At 60.3% G+C, this 21,464-nt stretch overlaps 3 protein-coding genes across 6 annotated transcripts in view; 2 read left to right on the top strand and 1 right to left on the bottom strand.

Annotated features, from left to right (window-relative positions):
* PLCB2 (phospholipase C beta 2) overlaps positions 1-9,436 on the top strand; it is a 40,074-nt gene extending 30,638 nt beyond the window's left edge. Inside the window, exons 23-34 of one of the 2 annotated variants that reach the window (XM_004609767.2) lie at positions 216-315; positions 794-898; positions 969-1,063; positions 1,189-1,264; positions 1,482-1,538; positions 1,622-1,829; positions 1,928-2,087; positions 2,175-2,251; positions 2,343-2,438; positions 2,898-2,955; positions 3,962-4,048; positions 4,317-9,436. In XM_004609767.2, coding sequence (XP_004609824.2) covers positions 216-315; positions 794-898; positions 969-1,063; positions 1,189-1,264; positions 1,482-1,538; positions 1,622-1,829; positions 1,928-2,087; positions 2,175-2,251; positions 2,343-2,438; positions 2,898-2,955; positions 3,962-4,048; positions 4,317-4,508 — 1,311 coding nt within the window. In that variant the 3' untranslated portion in view covers positions 4,509-9,436. The remainder of the gene's footprint in view (positions 1-215; positions 316-793; positions 899-968; positions 1,064-1,188; positions 1,265-1,481; positions 1,539-1,621; positions 1,830-1,927; positions 2,088-2,174; positions 2,252-2,342; positions 2,439-2,897; positions 2,956-3,961; positions 4,049-4,316) is intronic. The other variant, XM_055129863.1, reaches the window with a different exon arrangement.
* Positions 9,437-10,334: 898 nt separating this feature from the next.
* On the top strand, positions 10,335-14,268 carry ANKRD63 (ankyrin repeat domain 63). Its single transcript, XM_055129864.1, has one exon. The coding sequence runs from the start codon at positions 11,067-11,069 to the stop codon at positions 12,210-12,212; it is 1,146 nt and encodes a 381-aa protein (XP_054985839.1). The 5' UTR covers positions 10,335-11,066; the 3' UTR covers positions 12,213-14,268.
* A 1,753-nt stretch (positions 14,269-16,021) lies between these two features.
* The window catches only part of PAK6 (p21 (RAC1) activated kinase 6), a 40,263-nt gene continuing 34,820 nt past the window's right edge, over positions 16,022-21,464 (bottom strand). For all 3 annotated transcript variants that reach the window (XM_055131471.1, XM_055131472.1, XM_055131470.1), the window contains 3 exons: positions 21,220-21,345; positions 20,470-20,604; positions 16,022-17,439 (listed from right to left, as the gene is read on the bottom strand). In XM_055131471.1, coding sequence (XP_054987446.1) covers positions 17,272-17,439; positions 20,470-20,604; positions 21,220-21,345 — 429 coding nt within the window. In that variant the 3' untranslated portion in view covers positions 16,022-17,271. The remainder of the gene's footprint in view (positions 17,440-20,469; positions 20,605-21,219; positions 21,346-21,464) is intronic.

Genomic DNA, 21,464 nt, shown 5'->3' with positions numbered 1-21,464 from the left:
GGAATCAGAGGAGCCTGGGGGGGGGCCCATGGGCTACCTGTGTAATTCTCCTGGTGGTGGCCAGCACAGCTGTCCCTATGGCCTAGAGTGTGGCCACTCTCCTCTGCAAGTCTAGTAATACCTGCCATGTTCTCCCACTGACCCCAAGACTTCCGGAGTGCTGGAGGGGCTCTCCCTCCCCGGCTCATCCCGTCCTGAACTCCCCCCACCCCTAGATCCTGATGCCTGAGCTGGCCTCGCTCAGGGTGGCCGTGATGGAGGAAGGCAATAAGTTCCTTGGGCACCGCATCATCCCCATCAATGCCCTGAACTCGGGTAAGGACAGGAGGGTCCTTCACTGTGCCCAGAGGGGCTGAGACCATGGCTGTCCCGGGGACCGGCGGAGGAGGGAATCGAGGCAGGAATCAGACCTCTCCAGGGACTGCCCACAGGTGGAGACAGTGTCACTCCACGGCACTGCTGTCCTTTTCTGAAATGCTGCGGGCAGTTTTCCAAGGAGCAGGTCCTTAGCATGCATTAAGGGCCTGGAACAGGTTCTCAGTCACCATGTGAGGTAGATGTAGTTACCTCCCTTCACCCTCCAACTCACGAAGGAGCGTGCCGGGTAAGGCTGACCCTGGTTCGCACACCGGCGCCCCCAACACCGCGAACACGGAGTAAGGAGTGAGCCCTGAGCACAGGAGGAAGTTCTCAGAGCTTTGAAGGTGTCTGTCCTCACCCGTGTGGCCGGCAGGGCTCCGGGCTGGACCAGGCCTCTGGCCGCAGACTCTGACACGCGGCCCTGATCCCGCAGGGTACCACCACCTGTGTCTGCACAGTGAGAGCAACATGCCCCTCACCATGCCTGCACTCTTTGTCCTCCTGGAGATGAAGGACTACGTGCCCGACACCCTGGCCGGTAGGAGCCCCCCACTCCGGGCAGTGGGGAGGGTGCCCATGCTGTTCTCTCACTGCACTGCTGCCCCCAGATCTCACCGTGGCCCTGGCCAACCCCATCAAGTTCTTCAATGCCCACGACAAGAAGTCTATGAAGCTCAAGGCTGCCATGGGAGATGGGCCTGAGGTCCGTGTGCCACACCCCTACCGCTACTGCCCCCGGCCCCAACTTTGCCTTGGGTGTGGGAAGTCGGGGAAGAAGGTGTGCCTGGGACCCTGAGCGGGCAGGGCTGACCTGTCCTCCCCACACAGATGTCCTTTCCTGTGGGCAGCCCAGCTGTGGCTCCAGGCAATGGGGCTGCTGCCCCGAGGAGCAATGGGTCAGCAGGTACGTGCGGCCAGTGCCTCCACCTCTCCAGGGGCACCCTGCTCTGCTGGTGCACCCCAGCTTGCTGCACTTGGGGTCTGGGACATCAGAGCTACCCCTGTGCTCTGCAGGGACCCTAGACAAGCCATGGTGTGGGCGGGGGAGCCGGGACAGGGAGAGACCCATCTGAGATAAGGGGACACCCCCTCCCCCAGGGCCCACGCTCTGCCTTTTGCAGCAGCGGGGGCCGTTGCCAGGGAAGAGGTCAGCAAGCTGGCCAGCAAGCCAGCTGCAGGTAAGACATGCCTAGTCCGAGCGGGGCAGGACGCGGATGGGTGGGCTGGGGGCTCTCGGCGCCTCACGGGGTCCCCCCATAAGAGCCGCAGACGGCCAGCCTGGAGGAGCTGCGTGCCCTGAAGGACATGGTGAAGCTGCAGCGGCGGCAGGAGAAGGAGCTGCGCGAGGTGCAGCGGCGCGGGGAGGCGCGCAGGCAGGAGCTGCTGCAGCGGGCCGCGGCCGAGCTGGGCCCGCCGGGCAGCGCTGGGGGCCGCAGGGCCGGCCCGGACAAGGACTCGCGCAAGAAGAGGTGAGAGGGGCCTGTTGTCGGCGGCGCGCGTGCACAGGGGCGCAAGCGCGGAACCCGCGCTCAGGGCCTGACTGCGTGCACGTGGGTGGCCTCCGCAGGGCGCTGCAGGCCCAGGAGTCCCCGGACGCCCCGGAGGGCCCCGAAGGCGCGGACGCACGCGTGCGGGAGCTGCAGGGCCGGCTGGAGCAGGAGCTGCTGCGGCTGGGCGAGGCGCAGCACGACCGCGTGCGGAAGCTCCGCGAGAACCACGTGGCCGAGGTGCCAGGGCCGGGCAGGCACCACGCCCTCCTCCACGGCCAAGGGCCTTGCGCTCAGCCCCCACCCACACCCGTTTCTCCCCTGCAGCAAACAGCCAAAATGCTGGAGCTGGCACGGGCAAGGCAGGCCGCAGAGCTGAAGAACCTCAAGGGGACGCTGCAGACGTAGGACTCCCCCCCCTCCACCCCAGCCCTCCCGCGAGCATGACTTCCGCACCCCCCCCCCCAAATAGCTCCCCAATACTTCTCTCCCCAGTGATACCAAAGCCACAAAGAAAAAGCTGGAGGCCAAGAGGCTGGAGAGGATCCAGGCCATGATCAAGGTCACTTCGGACAAGATGGCCCAGGAGAGGTGAGGAGGGTCCTCCTGGTGCCCATTCCCAGGACCCATTCCGGCCCCCCACCAAACCGCTGCAGTTGGGGGCACCCGCCTGCCTTCCCCGGGGTCCTGAGTGTCCTCTCACAAAGGTGCCTGTCCCCGCGGGGCTTTTCAAAGTGCCTCTCTCATCTGGATCCGTGACAAGTCCTGGCGCCAAGAGTCTGAGCAGAGAGAGTTTAGCGGCCGGATGGCTCCATGCAGGGGGAAGCTGAGCCTTAGCACAGCGGCTGCCCGCTCTGCCCCCAGTCCCAGCTCGATGGATGAGTGTTTTAGGGGAGACATCTTCCCTCAGGCACCCCAGCTCCCAGTGAACCTTCAGACCCTGTTTGCCCCCGTAGCAGACCCCCCCCCATCCTGCTGTTGTTCATGCAGCAGACACCCTGAGCAGATTCTTGGGGGGTCCTGCCCACTCTGACATGATCTCCCTACCAGGCTGAAGAGAGAGATTAACAACTCACACATTCAGGAGGTGGTGCAGGTGCTCAAGCAGGTAGGAACTGTCTCCTCTGTCTGTCTGTCCATCTGTCTGCCCCAGAGCTTTCCTCCACCCGTATAGGTGGTGTGATCTGTACAGCGAGGGTTGACTGAGGCCTTCCCTGGACAGGGAGGCCTTTGGTGAGCCTGGTGCTCCGGCCTCTGTGTGGGGCTGTTGGGGTCCCCACCTCAAGGGGTCTGTCTCTGGCCAGCTGTATGTGTGCGTGGGAATGCCTTGCCAGGGCAAGCCGATGATGGGAGTGAGGGGGGCTTCCTGAGGCTCAGAAGAAGCCTAAGGGGAAGGACAGTCCCGTGAGGATGGGGCTAAGGCTGCTGTGCTGCTCCCTCCCTCCCAAGTCCTGAGCCTGCTTGACCCCACACCAGGCACTAAGCGGCTGCTTCCAGTAAGCACCACCCTCCCCAGACCAGCATTACAGGGACTACTCCCCCCCATCTTAGAACCTTTAGAAACCTTCCAGAGCTGGGGAGAGAGGAGGAGGCAAGGCGTTTGCCTTGCATGTGGCTGACCTGGCACCGAACAGGGGCCCCCAAGGTCACCTCTTGGGGTGGTAGAGTGAAGGTGGACATATAGAGTCCTTCACTGCAGGGTAATCGACAACCAGCAACAACAGAAGTTGTTCAGAGCTTAAAGAACTCATCCAGGGGCTGGAGCCAGAGTAAGAGTGTGTAGGGCGCTTGCTTTGCACATGGCCAACAGAGTTTTGATCCCCGGCATTGCCTTGACCCTGAGCACAGAGCCAGGAGTAAGCCCTGAATACAGTTGTGACCCAGAAACAAACAAACAAGTTTGTCCAGGGCTGGGCAGGGGGAGGGGAGTGGGTCGGGTTGGGGGAGCAGCCAAGCAGGTACCTTGCGAGCACAAAACCCGGGGGATGATCCCTGGCGCCATAATAACAGACGAAAGACTGTGTATAGCCTCAGGGCTGGTCAGCTGCACTGGGACTGTGGCTGGCTCCCATCCATGGCCTGGCCGGCTGGTGACCAGCCTCCTTCCTGCCCAGATGACTGTGAACCTGGAACGCCACCAGGAGCAGCTAGAGGAGAAGCAGGCGGCCTGCCTGGAGCAGATCCGGGAGATGGAAAACCAGGTGACAGGGGGTGCCCCCACAGCCCCCAGCGACCACGCGGAGGTCGGGAGGGGTCACAGGCTCTGACTCTTAAAAGATCCTGGAGTGTTTTCAAATGAGGCCATTCTGCAGGCTCTTGACCTGGAGAGGCTCTCGAGTGGTTTCCACTGCCCCCATCTCCCCTCTGACTCTAAGCAGGCTGGGCATGTCCTTGATCCACTGTCTAGTGGAAGGGGGTACACAGGTGGCCCCTTCTGACAGGGGATGCCCCCTTCCTGCCCCTCCCCAGTTCCAGAAGGAGGCGCTGGCGGAGTACACAGCCAGGATGGCGGGCCTGGAGGCCGAGGTGAAAGAGTCACTGAGAACATGCTTCCCCTCCGAGGCAGGCAGCAAGCCTGGAAGACCCCGGGGGGCCTCCCTGGAGTTGATGGAGCAGGACCTGCCCTCTGCAGAGGCCGACTCCCAGGAGAGCCGTTTCTGATGCCCCCAGACTCTGCAGGAATGCTCAGTCCCCCACACCCCCTGGCCACGGGCCCCTCGGCAGCCTCACGGCCAGCCCAGAGGGAGGCTGTGGGCACCTCGGGGCCTCTCTGGCGGCCTCCCACCCCTCCCATGCCCCATCTCTATCTTCAAGTGAGGAGAGCAAGAAGGAATCCTCAGAGGACACTAAAGACACTAAGGGAGCAAGATGCTGACCCCACTCGGGTCAGGGGGCACATGCCAGGGGTGGGCCAGGCTCTGGGCAGGAGAGTGCCCCCAAAGCTGCCCTCCCCCACGAACCTCCATCCTGGGAGCAGAGAGCTGACCCGGCTCCCCGCCCCCCGCACTCCCAGGGTCCCTCTCATGTGGCAGGAGTGGAAGGAAGAGCCTGGCACTCCATGCCGCCCTGCGGGGTACTGAAAAGTCGTGCCAGGCTCTGTGCCAGGGCTCAGGGTGGCAGACCCAGCCCTCCAGGGAGGAAGTGGAGTTCCGCGCAGGCACCACTGGTGGGGCGGGAGGGAAGACTGGAGGCCTCCGGGTCCCATCTTCCGCCTTGCAGTCCGTGTCCTCCTGCCCCCCACGAATATGGTGCTGGGGGGAGAAGAATGGCCTTGTGGGTACTCTCCTCTCCTAAGCCCGGCTCGCCCCTTTCCTAGCTCGCACCCGAGGCTGGCTGCCTGCCCGGCCAGCTTCCTTTCCTTTCTTCGGAGTCTGTGATGTTTGTTTGTTCTTCTCCTTCTTAATCCTCAACAACCAAGTCCCCCTATTTCGGGCCTAAGCCAGGGCTCCCTTTTAGAACTAAGAAATGGGGCCAGGGAGGAGTGTGGCCCCTGGATGAAGTGGGTTGGGGGTGGGGGGGAGCTGCAGGGAGCAGAACCTGGCTGCAGCCCTCCCCCCGCCCCTTGGCACGCAGGGGTCGTACTGCCTCTGGTTGTGAGGAGGAACCCCTTTTCCTTCGGCTCACCCCAGGCCACAACCACTGGAAAAAGGATGTCACCCTGCCCAACCCCCGCGATGGGGGCCTTCTGGCCCACCCCCAGGCCACAGCGACAGCATCAGCAGTGCTGGGTGCACAGGGGCCTCCTCTCTTCTCTGGGACTTGAAGGCTTTCAGCAGCCCCTCTCCCCTGCTCCCCTCCTTTCCCCCTGCCCCTAGGCAGACCAGATACAGTGAGCTTTCGTGCGAATCCCAACACTGTGATCCCAGGACAGCTGGGTCCTGAATCCCAGTGCGCACGGGCGAAGGCTGATTCTAGGAAGAGGCTGTTTTCTTTCCAGAGAGTTCCGGCACAGGCCATTGCTGCAAGCACCTGTGCCTTCCGAAAACAAACAGGACTCCCCCGGCCCTTCCCCCCTCCCTCCAGTCCCACTGGGTGCCTGGCCTTGGGGAGGCTTGCTGCTGGGCCATGCCTGGTGAGGCAGGCCGGTCATTCTCAGCCTGCACACACGAGGGTGGGACCCCCAGAGCCACAGCCACAGCTGGAACCATGCCGGTCTCCATCAGCGGACCCCAGGGAGAGCCATGTCAGGGTAAGGACTGAGACCCAGGGCACGGGACTGGCCCAGGCGCAGTGAGCAGAGACCCGAGCTCCCTGTCAGGGCAGCTTTGTCCCCTGAGTGCTGGGGGAGAAGCCGCCTCCCCCTAGATTAGAGACTCCAGGCCTGGCCCGGGACACCACTCTGAAGCCAGGGAGGTTGGTGGGGGGATTCCCATGGGATCAGGCCTAGAGTGCCACCCCCCACCTTTCTGTTCTCGAAGGGGGGAAATGTTTTTAAGGGTAGAGAATCCTCTGGAACTCTCCAGAGTTTCAGGGCCCTTGGGGATGTGCAAAGGGAGGGCAGGCACCAGGCAGGTGAAGGGCACCTGAGTTCCGTTCCTGCTGACTCTCTTGGGGCTGCAGCCAGGCTGCCTGACTGCTCCTGGACGTGCCTCAGTTTCCCCCGTGTGGATGCCCTCCTTCCCCAGCCCATTGCTGACTCAGATGCCAGCGTCCCCTGCTGACTCAGCCCTCCCCCTACTCCCCCCCCTTCCTAGCAGATCTCCCATCTCCCAGCCAGCCACGTGCCACCGGGCCCAGCCCTGCTGAGCGGCTGCAACGTGACAGGGTGAGGGGGCTGGTGACACTTGAGGAGGAAAGCAGGGGGCCTGCTGGGGGCAGCTGCAGACAGAGTGAGAGACTGCTGCTGCCTGCCCACCCCAGAGGAAGCCCTTTGCCAGCCAGCACCGCCCCCCGCCCCCCCTTCAGGCAGCTCTGTGGGGGGGCAGGGAGGAGACTTGGGGGCCTGCCCCTGCCTGCCTGGGCTCCGTCTCCTGTCAGCCCTCGGCTCCCTCAGCGACAGCTTCTAATTCCGGCTGCCTCTGTGCTGTGCAGCGAAGTCTCAGCTTTTTTTCAGCTCTGCTATTTCTTTCCTGTTCAGAACATACTGAGCCCACAGGGAAGTCAGAGCAAAGGCTCTGGGGCCTGAGACCCAATGCCACCCCCGTCCCACCGCAGCTGGGCCCAATGGAACTGGCTGCTCCTTCCAGACAGTCCTCAGCATGGCACCCGCTGTTAGACGAAGCCTCGGCGGGTCTTACCCCAGCCTGCTCCCCCAAACCCTCTCCTCAGGGAGCCGGGCAGTGCTCCTCAGAGGCCACAGAGTGCCTGTTCCTGACCCTGCTATCGCCCCTCTCTTCTGTCCCCATGTGGGGTGGTCCTGCCTTGACTTGTTACCTCAGCCAGAATCCCAGGCTATCCCCTCCCCTGGCCCTGGCAACCGAGAAGAGGAGAAAGCAGGTGGGGTGATGGCTCCAAGGGCTTGTACACGGGCATCTCATGTGCGAGGTCTGGGTTCGATCCCCAGCACCCATGTGATCTTCTCTATACTGCTGAGCACTGGACAGTGAGTAGCCACTGAGAAGTACCAGGGTGGCCCCCAAACCAAAATAACAAACACCAAGGAAGAGGTGAAAACACTTTTCCTTGTGCTGCAGAAAAGGGAAATTGAGTCACAAAGGAACAGCTGAGTCCTGTGCCCATCTATATGGGGGGCAGAGTAGAGATCTGGGGCCTGGAACCTGGAAGTCTGGGTTTTCTGCACTCTGGCAAGCAGTAATGCCCTCCCTGACACTCCTGCTGGAATCTGAGTGAAGCGGGCAGGGCCAGTGCTACCAGCCGCATTGTGCAGGGAATATGGCAGCCTGTAGTGGTCGGGCTGATAAATGCCTCAGACTGATGTTAAGCAGAGCGCTCTTTCTGTGACAATGGGAGAGAATGTCGGCTAAGCATGAGCAAGGGACTAAAGAATACAAAAAAGAGGGCCGGAGCAATAGTACAGAGGGTAGAGCATTTGCCTTGCATGTGGCTGACCTGGGTTTGATCCCAGTATCTCCTAATTATCCCCTGAGCACTGCCTGCAATAGTTCCTGAGTGCAGAGTCAGGAGTAACCCATGAGCATCTCCAGGTGTGACAGCCCCCCCCCAAAAAAAATAATACAGAAAGAGGGCTCAGGGCGGGCCCTCCCCAAGAGTGCCTGCTTTACTGTGTGAGGTCATAAGTTTGATCCCCACCACCACCCCACATTGCCCCTGATGCAGTCCCCGGATCTGTGGGCGCAATCCTTGGCACCATAACCCAGTGTGTGATGCCTGGTACACCACAACCCAGTGTGCAGCACAACCCCTGGTCTCCAACACTATAACAAGGGGAGGGGAAGAGGAATATGAAATGAAAAACAGAGACTCCACAGTGCACGCAGGTGGCCAGCCCCTGTGCAGGAACGAGCCTGCTCCACCAGGACAGAGGGGTGCGGGAAAGGGGAGCCCCTGCTCCCTGACTGTCACCTCCCCACCTGGGGGCCCGGTCCTGGGAGTCTGGGTGCCTGAAAGAGGCGAGCAGCTCAGGGAACAGGGCCGTAAGCCTACCTTGCCACTTGGGCAGTTCCAGGCCTTTGTCCTGCTGTAGAGGCCAGTATCCTGGACCTCCCCGGGTCGCCCCTGGTAGCCAAGCTTCCGGTCTATGCTGAAAGCACCTTTGTTCTTCCCTTAACTTCCCATCCCTTGTAGGAAGGGACCCTGAAAGCAGACCCACCCCTGGCCCTTGAAAGTGTGTGTTTCTCTTGCTCTTCTCTTTTCCCTCTCTTTCTGTGGATGTTGTTGCTGGCTGTCAGGGCGGGGTGGGACAGACTTGGCCTGAGATGGCAGTTTGTTATGGACACCATATACTGTACTGTAGCCCTGTGGGCCCCCAGCCGCACTGCTGCTACCATCAGGTGCAGGTGTGTGGGTGGAACTTGCGGCCTCACTCCTGCAAAGCCGGGTCTCCTTAAGCCAAACCCAAAATGCTTTCTTCCTGGAGAGAGCATAGGGAAGGGCTAAGGTGCATGTCTTGATGGTGGCTCAACCCCAGGCAACACATGATTCGCTAAAACACGGCTGGGTGTGGGCCCTGAGCACAGAGCCCTGAGGAAAGGTCCTCTGCCAGCTGGCAGAGAATCACTGGGACTGATTGATCTCAGGCCTCCTGAGCTCCCTTGGGAGCACCCCTCCCCCCCAAACCCATGCAGTAGTCCAGTGTGGAACTTATCTTTTGTGCCACAGGGGATGGAACCCTGGGCCAGACACATTCCAGACACGTGCTCAGCCACTGAGCTACATCCCCAGCCCCCTCCTCATTATTTCCCATCCCCCATCCTAGATCTCAAGAGTCCCATCCTTCAGCAGATCCGACTGCCGCCGCCTCCCCCCCCCCTCATCTTGTGCTCCAATGATTTTTGTCATGGGCTGGGTTCGAGGTGTTCAGCCTCAGAGATTATCCCATCTTTAGAAATTCTGGCCTTGGTTCTCTTGTTCGAGGTCTCTCGCATCTAGAAACCCACTTCTGCCTCTATTTCCCAACCTAGGAACGCAGTCACAGGCTCATAAAAGCCTCAATAAATACTGTAGTTGATTCCCAACTCCCTTCTTACTTTACCAATAACTATTGCAACCCGACACACCTTGGCACCTGCATTAGCCTAGGGGTGCCCTAAACTGCATCCATCCTTGCCTGCCCACTCCCCGCCTCTCCATCTCCTACCCTCAGCCTGGAGCCGTGAAGTTGCTTCCCCCCCTCCCATACCATCTCCTGACTCTCTCGCGTTCTTCTTCCACTCTGAAGTGGTCAGCTAGTGGTCAGGATGTGAATCCTTGGTCTGGGGGTGTGGTCAGGAAGAAGACGTGGAGAGGGGCGTGTGCCCCTAGCTTTTTCCGAGGGTGGCGGCGAATCCTGGAGCGCCGCCAGGGAGTTGCTAACTCGGGTGCAGCGCTCAGCATCTTGGCCACCAAGTCTTCGCTGCTCTTGCAGCTCGGCGGCTGCGGGGCGGCGCGCTGTTGGGGTTGCAAACGTCTGCTAGCCGAGCGCACGCTCTGCCCCACCCCCGCTCCCAGCGAGCGTGTGTGCGCGGGGAACAATTGTGAGTGCGCGATTCGCTACACCTCAAGCGGCAGTTCCCAGCCAGACTGCGCGCCCCCAACCCGCGCGCGGCGCAGGTACCCCCACCCCCAGTGACTCCCACTTCCTTTTGCTTCCACCCTCCTCCCCCTAGTTGGTGGATCCAGTTCTGCCCCCAAGGGGGTCTCTTTTGCTTTGCACCCGCACCGTTGGGGGGCGACCCTCAGTTTCCCCCCCGACGGCCCGAGGTCCCGCCAGTTTCTAAGGAGCCCGGAGCGCCGACTCTGGTGGGGGCGGAAGGCGGGCAGAGAAGACTGGGACTTGGGGATTGGTTGGATCAAGTGCCCCCACCCCCCCCCCATCCCGGCGAAGCAGCCCCCGCCACCGCCCCGCAACTGCCGCCGCAGCCCCAGGGGAGTGCGGAGGAGGTGCCGCTCCCCGACTTCGTGGCCCACGAAGGGGTGGAGGTCAGGGGCGGGCTCCCCATCGCCTGCGCTTCTCGCCCTGACGGCTCAGCCCCGCTACCACGGGAGCCATCGCCATGGAGACCCCCGAGGCTATAAAGCCAGGTACCCCCGGCGGGCGGTGGCTCCCGCGCCTCTGAGCCCCCCAAGGAAGGAGCAAGCGCCCTGGCGTGGCCCGGCCCCCGCTCGAGGGGAGGAGGCGGAGGAGCTTGACGAGCGGCGCTCCCCGCCGGGGCTGGAGGCAGGCGCGCACGGCGGACGCCACCGTCTCAGCAGGGGTGCGGGTGCGGGGCCCGGCTCCGAGCCATGCGGGACTGACAGGCGCCAGACGTGGGGGAAAGCGACGGGACCACCAGGAGGTGGGGGGCTCCCCCCACCCAGCTTCGGCTTCCGTCGTCTCCGGGGCGCGCCGGGCGCCGAGCTCCCGGTCGCGAGAAGCCGACACCTCCAGGCGGGCAGCCCGAGGAAGGAGCGGCGAGCCACCGGGCTCGCGGCCCGGGAGCGGCGGGGCAGCTGGAGCCGCACGGGTACGAGAGTGGGCCGCCCGGGACCCTGGGCCGCTGCCGCCCACGTGCCGAGGGAGCCGCACCTGAGCACCCGCGGCGGCCGGAGCCGGGTGGGGTGCGGGAACAGGGGCGCCCCCGTGCGGAGCTGCCGGGCCGCCTGGGCGCGGCGGCCGGGGCCATGCTCAAGCCCAAGGACCTGTGCCCCCGCGCGGGGACGCGCACCTTCCTGGAGGCCATGCAGGCGGGCAAAGTGCACCTGGCCCGCTTCGTGCTGGACGCGTTGGACCGCAGCATCATCGACTGCCGCGCGGAGCAGGGCCGCACGCCGCTCATGGTGGCCGTGGGGCTGCCGGACCCCGCGCTGCGCGCGCGCTTCGTGCGGCTCCTGCTGGAACAGGGCGCGGCCGTGAACCTGCGGGACGAACGCGGCCGCACGGCGCTCAGCCTGGCGTGCGAGCGCGGCCACCTGGACGCCGTGCAGCTCCTGGTGCAGTTCAGCGGCGACCCCGAAGCGGCCGACTCGGCGGGCAACAGCCCGGTGATGTGGGCGGCGGCGTGCGGCCACGGGGCGGTCCTCGAGTTCCTGGTGCGCTCTTTCCGCCGCCTCGGGCTGCGCCTCGACCGCACCAACCGCGCGGGCCTCACGGCGCTGCAGCTGGCCGCCTCCCGCGGCCACGGGACCTGCGTGCAGGCGCTCACCGGGCCCTGGGGCCGCGCGGCTGCGGCGGCCGCGGCCCGGGGCTCCAACTCCGACAGCCCCCCTGGCCGCCCGGCTCCCGCGCCCAGCCCCGAGCGCCGACGACCCAGTCCCCGCCGCCTGCCGCGACCTCTCCTGGCGCGCTTTGCGCGAGCGGCCGGCGGCCACGGCCACGGCCACGGCGGCGACGCCGGCTCGGGGGGCAAGAGCTCCGGACGACACCGGGCGCAGGGCGGCGAGCGCCCCGAGCTGGGCCGGAGCATGAGCCTGGCACTGGGCGCCGTGACCGAGGAGGAGGCGGCCCGACTGCGGGCGGGAGCCCTGCTGGCCCATCCCAACTCGCCCCAGGGCTCCGGGAGGTGGCGTTCGCATGAGGTGCTAGAGGGTTTGCCCCCAACCTTAGCGCAAGCCCCTATCGGCCTTAGCCCCCACCCCGAGGGCGGCTCTGGCTGCGGCCGCTTGGGTTTGCGCCGACGTTCCACCGCCCCAGACATCCCCAGCCTGGTGGGTGATGCACCCAGCTCGGAAGGCGGCCCCGAGGCGGAGGCCAACGCTCTACCCGAGCCGGCGGCGCCGGGGCAGTTGCAGGAGGGCACGGAGGCCGTAGTGCCGCACGCTCAGCGGTAAATGGCGTGGACACCCGGCGCTGCAACCCATCACCCTCCAGCCGCTGCCCCGCTGGGGTTTCTCTTCCAGGCCCCTCGACTCTTGTGGCAGTTCCCCACCAGTCAGCCCAGAACCTGCCCCACTGCCAAGGCAGGAGGCCTTCTCTCTGAAAGGGAGCCCTGTCACTTCTTTTTGTGTTTGTGTGTGCTTGTCGTATCCTCCGCTATCTCTGCCTTTCCTTTCCCGGAAGGCGAGCACTAGAACGCTGGTTCCACAGGCTATAGCTTTTTTTTTTTTTTTAAGCTTGGAAGCTAGACGCCCCCCCACTCCTAAACCCGTACCTTCAGCCCTAGGACTCAGCCCTGAGTCCTGCTGGCTCCTGCCTGGTTCCCTTCCCAGGGCAGGCAGAAGGGGGAACAAAAAGCCTTGGCACCTCCTGTTTTGTAGCCCAGACCTAAGTCAGTTTCCTGTTCGTGTTGGAGACAGGGAACGTAGACACCAGTCTCAGAGCCTTTCTCAACAGGAGGGCTGATGGGGAAAAGAAATGGAGATTTAAGGTTTTTTTTTTTTTTTTTTTTTTGCTTGTTTGGTTATTTGGAGGGGGGGTGTTGAGAAACTCCTGCCTCAAGACAATGAAAGCGTATTTGAGGGATGGAGGTGACAGAGCCCCTGGTGTTGAATTCCAGTAGTCCCAAGAATAAGGTTCTGGATAATTCCAGGTCCATCTGCCTCTGCCGAGGTCCACCCAGAATTCAACTCCTACTTCACAGGTGATGTGTGGTGATGGTCCAGGTCAATCCAACCTCGGTGGCCTGGGCCAGCCTGGGCTGGGCTGTGTTCAGGGCTGTGTTCAGTTGCTAAGGCCTCCAGCCCCTTTCCATCCCGGATCCTCTCACTCCCAAGAGGCCTGAAATGGAAAGGACTTAGCACTCTCCCACCCCCACCGCCTCCCAAGCTCCTGGTCCCGCACGTGGGTGCTCCTGCAGGGTGGAACGCTTGCGAAGGTTTTGCTTAATTGTATTCTTCCAGTGCTCAAAGAGCTCGTGTATTGAGTCTTTGTATGGGAAGCAGAAAGCTGCAGGTCTGATCCGAGGCTTAAGAACCTGACAATGTCTCTTTAAATAGAAGCTCCGCGAGGGGGATAATTGACTGAAGTGTTTGCCACGTTAAGCGGCGGCTCGGCTCGCTAGCGGGAGTCGGGAGCCCACACGAGCCGCAGGTCCCGGTTTAAATTACATCGCGCTCGGGAGAGAGCCGGGAGGGGGGCTGGCAAAGGCTCCTGCTCCTCGCTGGGCCGCTAATGGAGGGCAGGGCGGATGATGGACGCTGGAGGTGGAGACCCAGGACCCCTGCTCGGCCGCGCGCCCGGACCGGGCCGGCCCCGTCTTCATTAACGGGGGCGATTAGTGAGTCAGAGGCCACCCCGCCGAGGTGGTTAAGGGCCATTTGCGCAGCCCGGCCCTCGGGCCCCTCCCGCCCTGCCCGGGGCACTCGTCTCTGTCCATCCGGCAGAGACTGTAGAGGCGGCCTTGCGGAGTCAGCGCCTGCCCCGGGCCCCGCGGAAGCGCCGGCAGCTCCGGCCCCGCGTCCCGCGCTGCTTTCGTGCACCCGGTGGTGGGGCGGGGCGAGCCAGCAGCCCCTCGCCCACCAGGGCCTGCATCTTTGCTTAGACGTTCATCTAATCGTCTTTGCAAGAGAGGACGGCTTCTCACCACTAAGCGCACTGCCCAGAGCCGCACTCCCCAAAGAAATCGGTCCTGGCGCCGAGAAACGGAGCCTGGGTGGTGAGGAATGGGTCTCCTTTAGTTTGGGGTTAGGCATGTCACTCTCTGCCCCATCCTTCCACCTGGTCCAGCTCCCGAAGGGTCCTACCCCACCCCACCCCATACTGGACGTGATCTCTGGTGCCCCCTGGTGGCAGAGCGGCACTGTTTCCGCTGCGCGCGAACTCCGAGTTAAGATGCTGCGTTTTCTGTGGGATCACCGCTGTGTGCTTCTCCCTCCGTGTACATTTACCCCCCCCCCCACCGCAATCTTCTTCCTTTTGTAGTCTATTAAATCCGGATACTTGAAGTCATTTCGTGGTTTTGAAGGGAGGGGGACCACGAACAAGAGACTTGCATGTGGGAGTGGCAGTCAGATCGTTCACTGGGAACCCCACGAACTTTCCAGTCAAGCGGGGTCCTGGGCGCCCCTGCTGGCTTGTGCAAAGCTGGAGCTGCCCAAGCCCCTCCTGGGGATTTTTGAACCCCGGGACCTGCTGATTATGCGGCTTCCTCCCGGTGCGGTTTGCTTTTGTTTCTAGGGCGGTTCAGTCTTTCCGCTCTCCTTCCTCCCAAGTCGTCAGCCTCTCCTTAATCGCAACAGGCTGGGTGGGGGATGGATTGGATCTAAGCCCCCCAGAAAAGCCAGGGAGAGGGTTTGGGGTGGGATGGGGCATAATCAGACACCCAAGATCCCCACACCTCACCCCCCAACCCTTGCTCGCTTCCTTCCTTTTAAACTGTGTTTAATTTCCATTAAGTTTTTTTGATGGTGTAAGAATACTAGTGTTTTTGGCTTCTTCAAAAACGCCCTGAGGTTTGCGTGGCTCTCTCGACAGAAAGGTGCTGCCCACAGAGGCTTCCTGGACTCGGCCAGAGTCTCTTTATTTGGGGAACCAAAGTGAGGTTTCCCAACAGGGCAGCACCTCTTTCCCACCTGGACCGGATCGGGTGTGGAGGACTCCCTATTTCTGCAGATTCTCTGCCCCCCCGACCCCCCCCAGTTCGGTGCTGATGGAGGGAGCCCCGCCATCCATTTCCTAATCTCCTCAGCCCCCAGGTGACAAGGCTGGGCTCCCTTCTAGCTCTCTCCACTCTTCTAGAAGAGACTTCCCCAAATAGTTTGCTGTTCCAACTCTTGTTGCTTTCATCGTCATCGTCATCATCAACATCGTTGTCGTGAAGACTCCCCCCAGGCCACTGGATCCTAAACTCAAGCTCAGAGCAGGTCTACATAGGAGCGACACAGCACGCACACACGTTTGCAGTGACATGGTTGAGGGACTGTAGAACGCGTTGGGAGAGTTAATAAATCCAGTATTATTCAGTGGTGAGAACTGGCCTCTCTTTGCTTCTGCAGCCACTCAGAGCTTCTGAGGGAGAGGGGGCTGGCTGGAGGGGCAGCCTTCATCCCTGCCCCAGCTTCCAGGCTGACCTCAGGGCTCTCCCACAGAGCCCCTCCCATTCTGCCCCCTCCCCTCCCCCCACCCCGCCCCTACTCCCACCCCCAGCTGAAAGAAAGCTGTGTGAGCACAAACTGGTCTGCATGATCACTCATTTTAGTGAGATGAGGAGGGAAATTCTGCAATCAGCCCCTGAGCCAGTTTAAAGATAATTTCCTCCCGCACTTCCCTCACCCTTGGACTGGAGCCCTGGCTTCTTGACTTCCGGCTACTGCCCTGCCCACTCACACCTCCTCACTCAAAGCAGCCTGCTGTTACTGGAAGGAGCAGGAGTGAAGGCGGGTGAGGGAGGCAGAAGCCGAAGCAGGAAAGGTCACCTCTCCTCCCCCCCCCCCACCAGCATCAAGTCCCTGTGGTTTTGCTGGCCCTGCTCTTCTCCCCTGGGGAGGAGCCCTGCCCCTGTCAGTCCCTTTCACTTCCTGTTTCCCTCTTCTCAGGCCCAGTGGCCAAGGAAACTGTTTTCTGTGCACTAGAATGACCAACTGGGGTGTTCACACGGGGAGGCCAGAGGGCCCCTCCACCCCCAAACCTGCACTACAGGGTGTCTAGCTTGAAGATGGAAGATATCCTGGCTGCAGCCCCAGAGATCACAGAAATGCCAGAGGCTTTGAACACTCAGTTTAATTTAAAACAGGCACAAGTGCAAACAGTTCACAAAAGGTTCTAGGGAAGAGACTTGTTTTTAAAACTCTTTTAAAAAAGTCCTTTTTTTTTCTTTTGCCCCAAAGCAGTCCACTAGGGAGCAGAAATAAAAATGTCATCTGGAGAGGGTCCAGACACCTGGAGTTCTTCCCTGGCATTCCCTGTCTCCCCGGGGCCCGGAAGGCCGGAGGACGGGGAGACAGGTCTGAGGAGGCAGCGGAGGGGCAGATGGTTTGCACGAGTGGGGTGCCCATCACCTCCCCTAGACCAGGGCGTTGAAAAGCACAGCAGGTCCCCGAATGCTGGTTCCTGCGCTCAGGCTCCCAGCTGGAACCCGCCCTTGTCCCTCCTGCATGCTGGGCTCCAGTGCTAGATTCCGGGGTGCAGGAGAAACACAGAGCCTCCCTGGGCCCAGAGCTGGAGACGAGCCACGGAGACCTCCCAACCAGGAAGACAGACGGGGCTACCCAGGCCGGAAGCAGAACTTTGTGGGGGCATGGGGGGGAGGGAGGGGGAAGGACAGGACGGCTAACAGAGATGGGATGTTGGGTCACCTTCCGACGACGTGCACACCACACACATTTTCCCCATCTGGGAGGGGCTCTGGCTTCCCTCACTGCAGGCCCCATTCTTTCTCTTTCTCCCACTAACCCCCTCCCCCCCACCCTACCCCCAGTGTCCAAGCAGGCAGTGGACACCCAGGAGCAGGCTAAGGGGTCACTGCATGGGGATGGGGTGAGGGCTGTGCCTTCAGGGTGGCAAACCTGAGGTGGCAAACCCAAAGACGGATTTGGGCCAAGAACACCGTCCCTGAGGCCCTCCTTGGACCCCAGAATTCGGAGCTGGACTGAGAATGATGGTGCGGATAGGCGGTCTGCCCTCAAGGGTGGCCTGGGATGCGGGGGACACAGCAACCTTTAAAAAAAACCACAGCAGCCTCTGCTGCAGTGGCCTCAGAGGCCAGGAGTTCTGGTCCTGGTGCCGCTTAGAAATATCCCTATGCAAATACGAAGGTCACCCTGCAGAAGGCAGCTGGGCAGTCACTCGGGAGGGAGAGACCGAGGGGACAGGTCCGGCCTGGCCCAGTGGGCTGAGGGACGGGAGGGGGGAGTTCACATTCCATCTTTGGAGAGAGAATACTGAGAGTGGGGCAGGAGGGCGGGCTGCCCCGGCCCGGGGCCCTGCTTGTGGGCGCAGGCGCACTCCGGGGGCTCAGCAGGCGGAGGTCTGCTTGCGGTAGAGCTGGATCAGGGGCACCAGGCACTCGGGGAGCCCCGTCTGCAGCAGGAAGGGGTGGTCCAGGAGCTCCTGGGCTGTGGCTCTCTCCTGGGGGTCCCGCACCAGCATCCGATCCAGGAAATCTCGCAGCACTGGGGAAACCTGTGGAGACAGGGCAGAGAGAGGAAGCCACCTTGTGGAATTCTCTTCGGTCTTACTTCCTGCTTTCTCCCAGGCTCCATTCTGGATGACCAAGTTGGCAACAGTCCAGTAAGAGTGGCGCGCTCACCACCAGGGGGTGCTATTGAGCAATGGACCTAGGACGCCCGGAGCCCCAGGGGCACTGGATTACAAATATGACCCCTTGGGAAGAGGGTCCCGGGTGCCTCTGCTCATGCTCATGAATAGACTTTGATCCCCAGCAGCACATTACACGCCTTCCCCCCCAACCCAAGCAAAGCGAGGTATAATCCTGGTGGCCCCCAGCACTGTTGGTCCTGAGCACAGACTGGCCAGATTTTGGGGGGATGGGGGGTGGTGGAGGGGTCCTTTCCTTCCCTAAAGAAAACCCAAACCCAAAGGCAGAAATACAGTCCCCCACCCCCACCCCTTCTCAAGGCTCTCAGTATTCTGCAGAAGGTCAAGGAATGGAATAACTGACTCAGTCTTGAGTATATCCCTGATGTTGGATAAGCTGAAGTTTTCTTTCTTTCTTTTTTTAAACTTCTTAAAACTGAATCACTGTGAGCGGCTGGAGCGATAGCACAGGGGATAGGGCATTTGCCTTGCACGTGGCCACCCCGGGTTCAATTCCCAGCATACCATATGGTCCCCTGAGCACTGCCAGGAGTAATTCCTGAGAGCAGAGCCAGGATAACCCTTGAGCATCCCCGAGTATGACTCAAAAAGAAAAAAAAATTGAATCACTGTGAGATAGACCATTACAAAGCTGTTTATGATTGGATTTCAGTCATACAGTGTTCCAACACCCATCCCTCCACCAGTGTACATTTCCCAGCACCAGTGTCCCCAGGTTCCCTCCCATAGCCCCCCACCCCCTGCCTGCCTCTATGGCAGGTGCTTTTCCTCTCTCTCTCTCTCTGTCTCTTTCTCTCTCCTTTTGGGCATTGTGGTTCACAATATTGATACTGAAAGGTTACCAAGAATATCCCTTACCTACTTTTTTTTTTTCTTTTTGGGTGGGCTGGAGCGATAGCACAGTGGTAGGGCGTTCACCTTTCACGCAGCCGACCCGTGTTCGATTCCGCCACCCCTCTTGGAGAGCCCGGCAAGCTACCGAGAGTATCGCACCCGCACAGCAGAACCTGGCAAGCTACCCATGGCGTATAGGATATGCCAAAAACAGTAACAATAAGTCTCACATTGAGAGACGTTACTGTGCCCACTCAAACAAATCGATGAACAATGGGATGACAGTGACAGTGCTTTTTGGGTCACACCTGGCAATGCACAGGGGTTACTCCTGGCTCTGCACTCAGGAATCACCCCTGGTGGTGCTCAGGGGACTATATGGGATACTGGGAATTGAACCTGGGTCGGCCGAGTACAAGGCAAATGCCCTACCTGCTGTGCTATTGCTCCAGCCCACCTCCCCACCTACTTTTAACCCTCAGATCTTGTCCAGCCTGATCATCCCCAGCTATTATTGTCATACTGGTCTCTTCTCTATCTCACCTCCCTTCAGCCTCCCACACACTTGTGGTTAGTTACAACCACTGACCACTCCTGCTAACCCCTATTTTCCCTAGCCATGGATATTATTCTTCTACTATATATATTTGTATATACCACAAATGAGTGCAGTCATTCTATATCTGTCCCTTTCCTTCTGACTCATTTCACTCAGCACAATACTCTCCAGGTACATCATTTATAGGCAAATTTTGTGGCTAATTTTTCCTGACACAAGCTGAAGTTTTGTCTGGACTTCAGTTTTACAAACAAATGAACTGATGATCCAGTGTGGGTGCCCTGTCTGAGATGTGAAGATAAACCAAAGAGGCTAGTAAATTGGCATCACCTCGCTAGGCTGAACCCCCAACTGTTAGGCCTGCAGTGCAGGCTGAGAATTGTCTGGAGGAGCCCCAATCTCCCCAGCTACACTGGGTGAAACTCTTACTTAAAAAAAAAGGGAGGGGGATAGGGCCGGAGCAATAGCACAGCGGGTAGGGCGTTTGCCTTGCACGCGGCCGACTGGGTTCGATCCCCGGCATCCCATATGGTCCCCCAAGCACTGCCAGGAGTAATCCCTGAGCATCACTGGGTGTGACCCAAAAAGCAAAAAAAAAAAAAAAAAGAGAGAGGGGGGCTGGGACAATAGCACAACAGGTAGGGTGTTTGCCTTGCACGTGGCCGACCCAGGTTCGATTCCCAGCATCCCATATGGTCCCCAGAGCACCGCCAGGGGTGATTCCTGAGTGCAGAGCCAGGAGTAATCCCTGTGCATCGCTGGGTGTGACCCAAAAAGAAAAAATAAAAAGGCCAGGGATAAAGAAGTCATTTGAAAAGCAGAAAAGAAGGGAAGATGAATTGTTCTAAGTCATCGGCTTGAAGATAAGGGTTTAATGTTGCTTTGTTTTAAGCTAATAATAGAATGGTCCTGTCTTGGGCTGCTGGAAAAATACACCTGCTGGGAATTAGACAACTGGAAATCTCCCTGATCGGGATATGTCATTGTTAGCAGCACAGGCTCCATGGACCAGATGTCTGAAGAGGCATTTCTTGCCTGTCCTCCCAGCCCTGTGGAATTATGTCGCTTGCCATTTAGGGTCTGGGCGTCCATCCTCTGGGACATTTCTCATTTTAGCCACCAGGTGGCAGTGCTATTTCACAGCCCTGTTGTGGGCTTGGCTGCCAGCAGGGGGTGTCCACAAGTAAGGCCTGCGGGTTTGTGTGGCTTTACCGAGGTGGTCCATTCCATTAGCTTCTCTGGGTTCTTTCCGGGGGGCATTGGGGAGTCCTGGACACCTTTCTTTCCTTTCTCTCCGGAACAGCTCCTGAACTTTACCCACAGGGAGCTACTCCTGTGGCCACTGCCCAGGAAATAGATGTGGCACACGCCCACTTTTGTGTGGGAAGGGAGAAGTCGTCGTGGCCTTCTGTGGTGGGGAGAGGAGCCAGCTCAGCCCAGGGAGAAGGGTGCCCATTGGTTCCAACGCATGTGCCACTGACCTTGTGAGAATGCTTCAGCTTGGGTGGGGGACTGTCCCGGAGCCTCTTCATGGCTTGCACGGGGGAATCGCTGAAGTATGGAGGTTCTCCATCCACCATCTCAATCACCATGATGCCCAGAGACCAGATGTCCACCTGCAGGAGGAGACAGTCCTGGACTCACAGACATCTGGCCCCTCGGTGGAAATGTGCTGCCCACGTGTCCTTGGTGAGCCAGCCTCCTCCCTGTCTACCTTTCCTGCACGAGGCGCCTCTGGCCTCGGGGATACACCTGTTGGCCACCAGCAGGGGGGGCGGGGAAGCATGCTCATAGCCTGCCCTGCCTCAAGGCCCGGAGGGAGCAGCTTGGTCTCTAGTCCGGTAGTAAAGTCACAGGCAAGATCAGGGACCGGGGCTGATGCGATAGCACAGCGCTTGCCTGGCATGTGGCTGACCTAGGTTCGATTTCCGGCACCCTATATGGTCTCCCAGGCCTTCCAGGAGTCATCTCTGAGTGCAGAAGTAGGAGGAAACCCTGAGCACAGCTGGGTATGGAGCAAAAAGCAATAAATAAATAAATATACATATACATATATATATATATATATATATATATATATATATTTAAAGCACAGGGCATCGGGGGCAATGAGCAGAGGGGTAGGGCCACTTGGGAACCTGACGCTGTTTGGGGGAGTTGATGAGAGGGAAGCACCAGGGAAGGGCCTCTGCTGGGATACAGGGGATGGGGAGGGGTCGAGGGAGCAGTACCTCAGTGGCATACAGGGACCTGGAGATCACTTCAGGGGCCATCCAGTAGGGGGTGCCCACCAGCGACTTCCTCTTGGGGACGTCTTTGCTGATCTGAGCACAGAATCCGAAATCTGAGAGTTTCACCTGCGGTTGAGGTAGAGCAGCAGAAAGTGGTGTGAGCAGTGAGCGAGGGAGCAACGAAGTGGGGGGTACGAGGTGTGCGTGTGTGTGTGTGTGCATGCATGCATGTGTGCATATGTGTA

Source organism: Sorex araneus, chromosome 3 (genome assembly GCF_027595985.1).
Source record: "Sorex araneus isolate mSorAra2 chromosome 3, mSorAra2.pri, whole genome shotgun sequence".
Classification (NCBI taxonomy): Eukaryota; Metazoa; Chordata; class Mammalia; order Eulipotyphla; family Soricidae; genus Sorex; species Sorex araneus.
The sequence above is the reverse complement of the archived record's forward strand: the minus strand, read 5'-3'. Positions and strand labels throughout refer to the sequence as shown.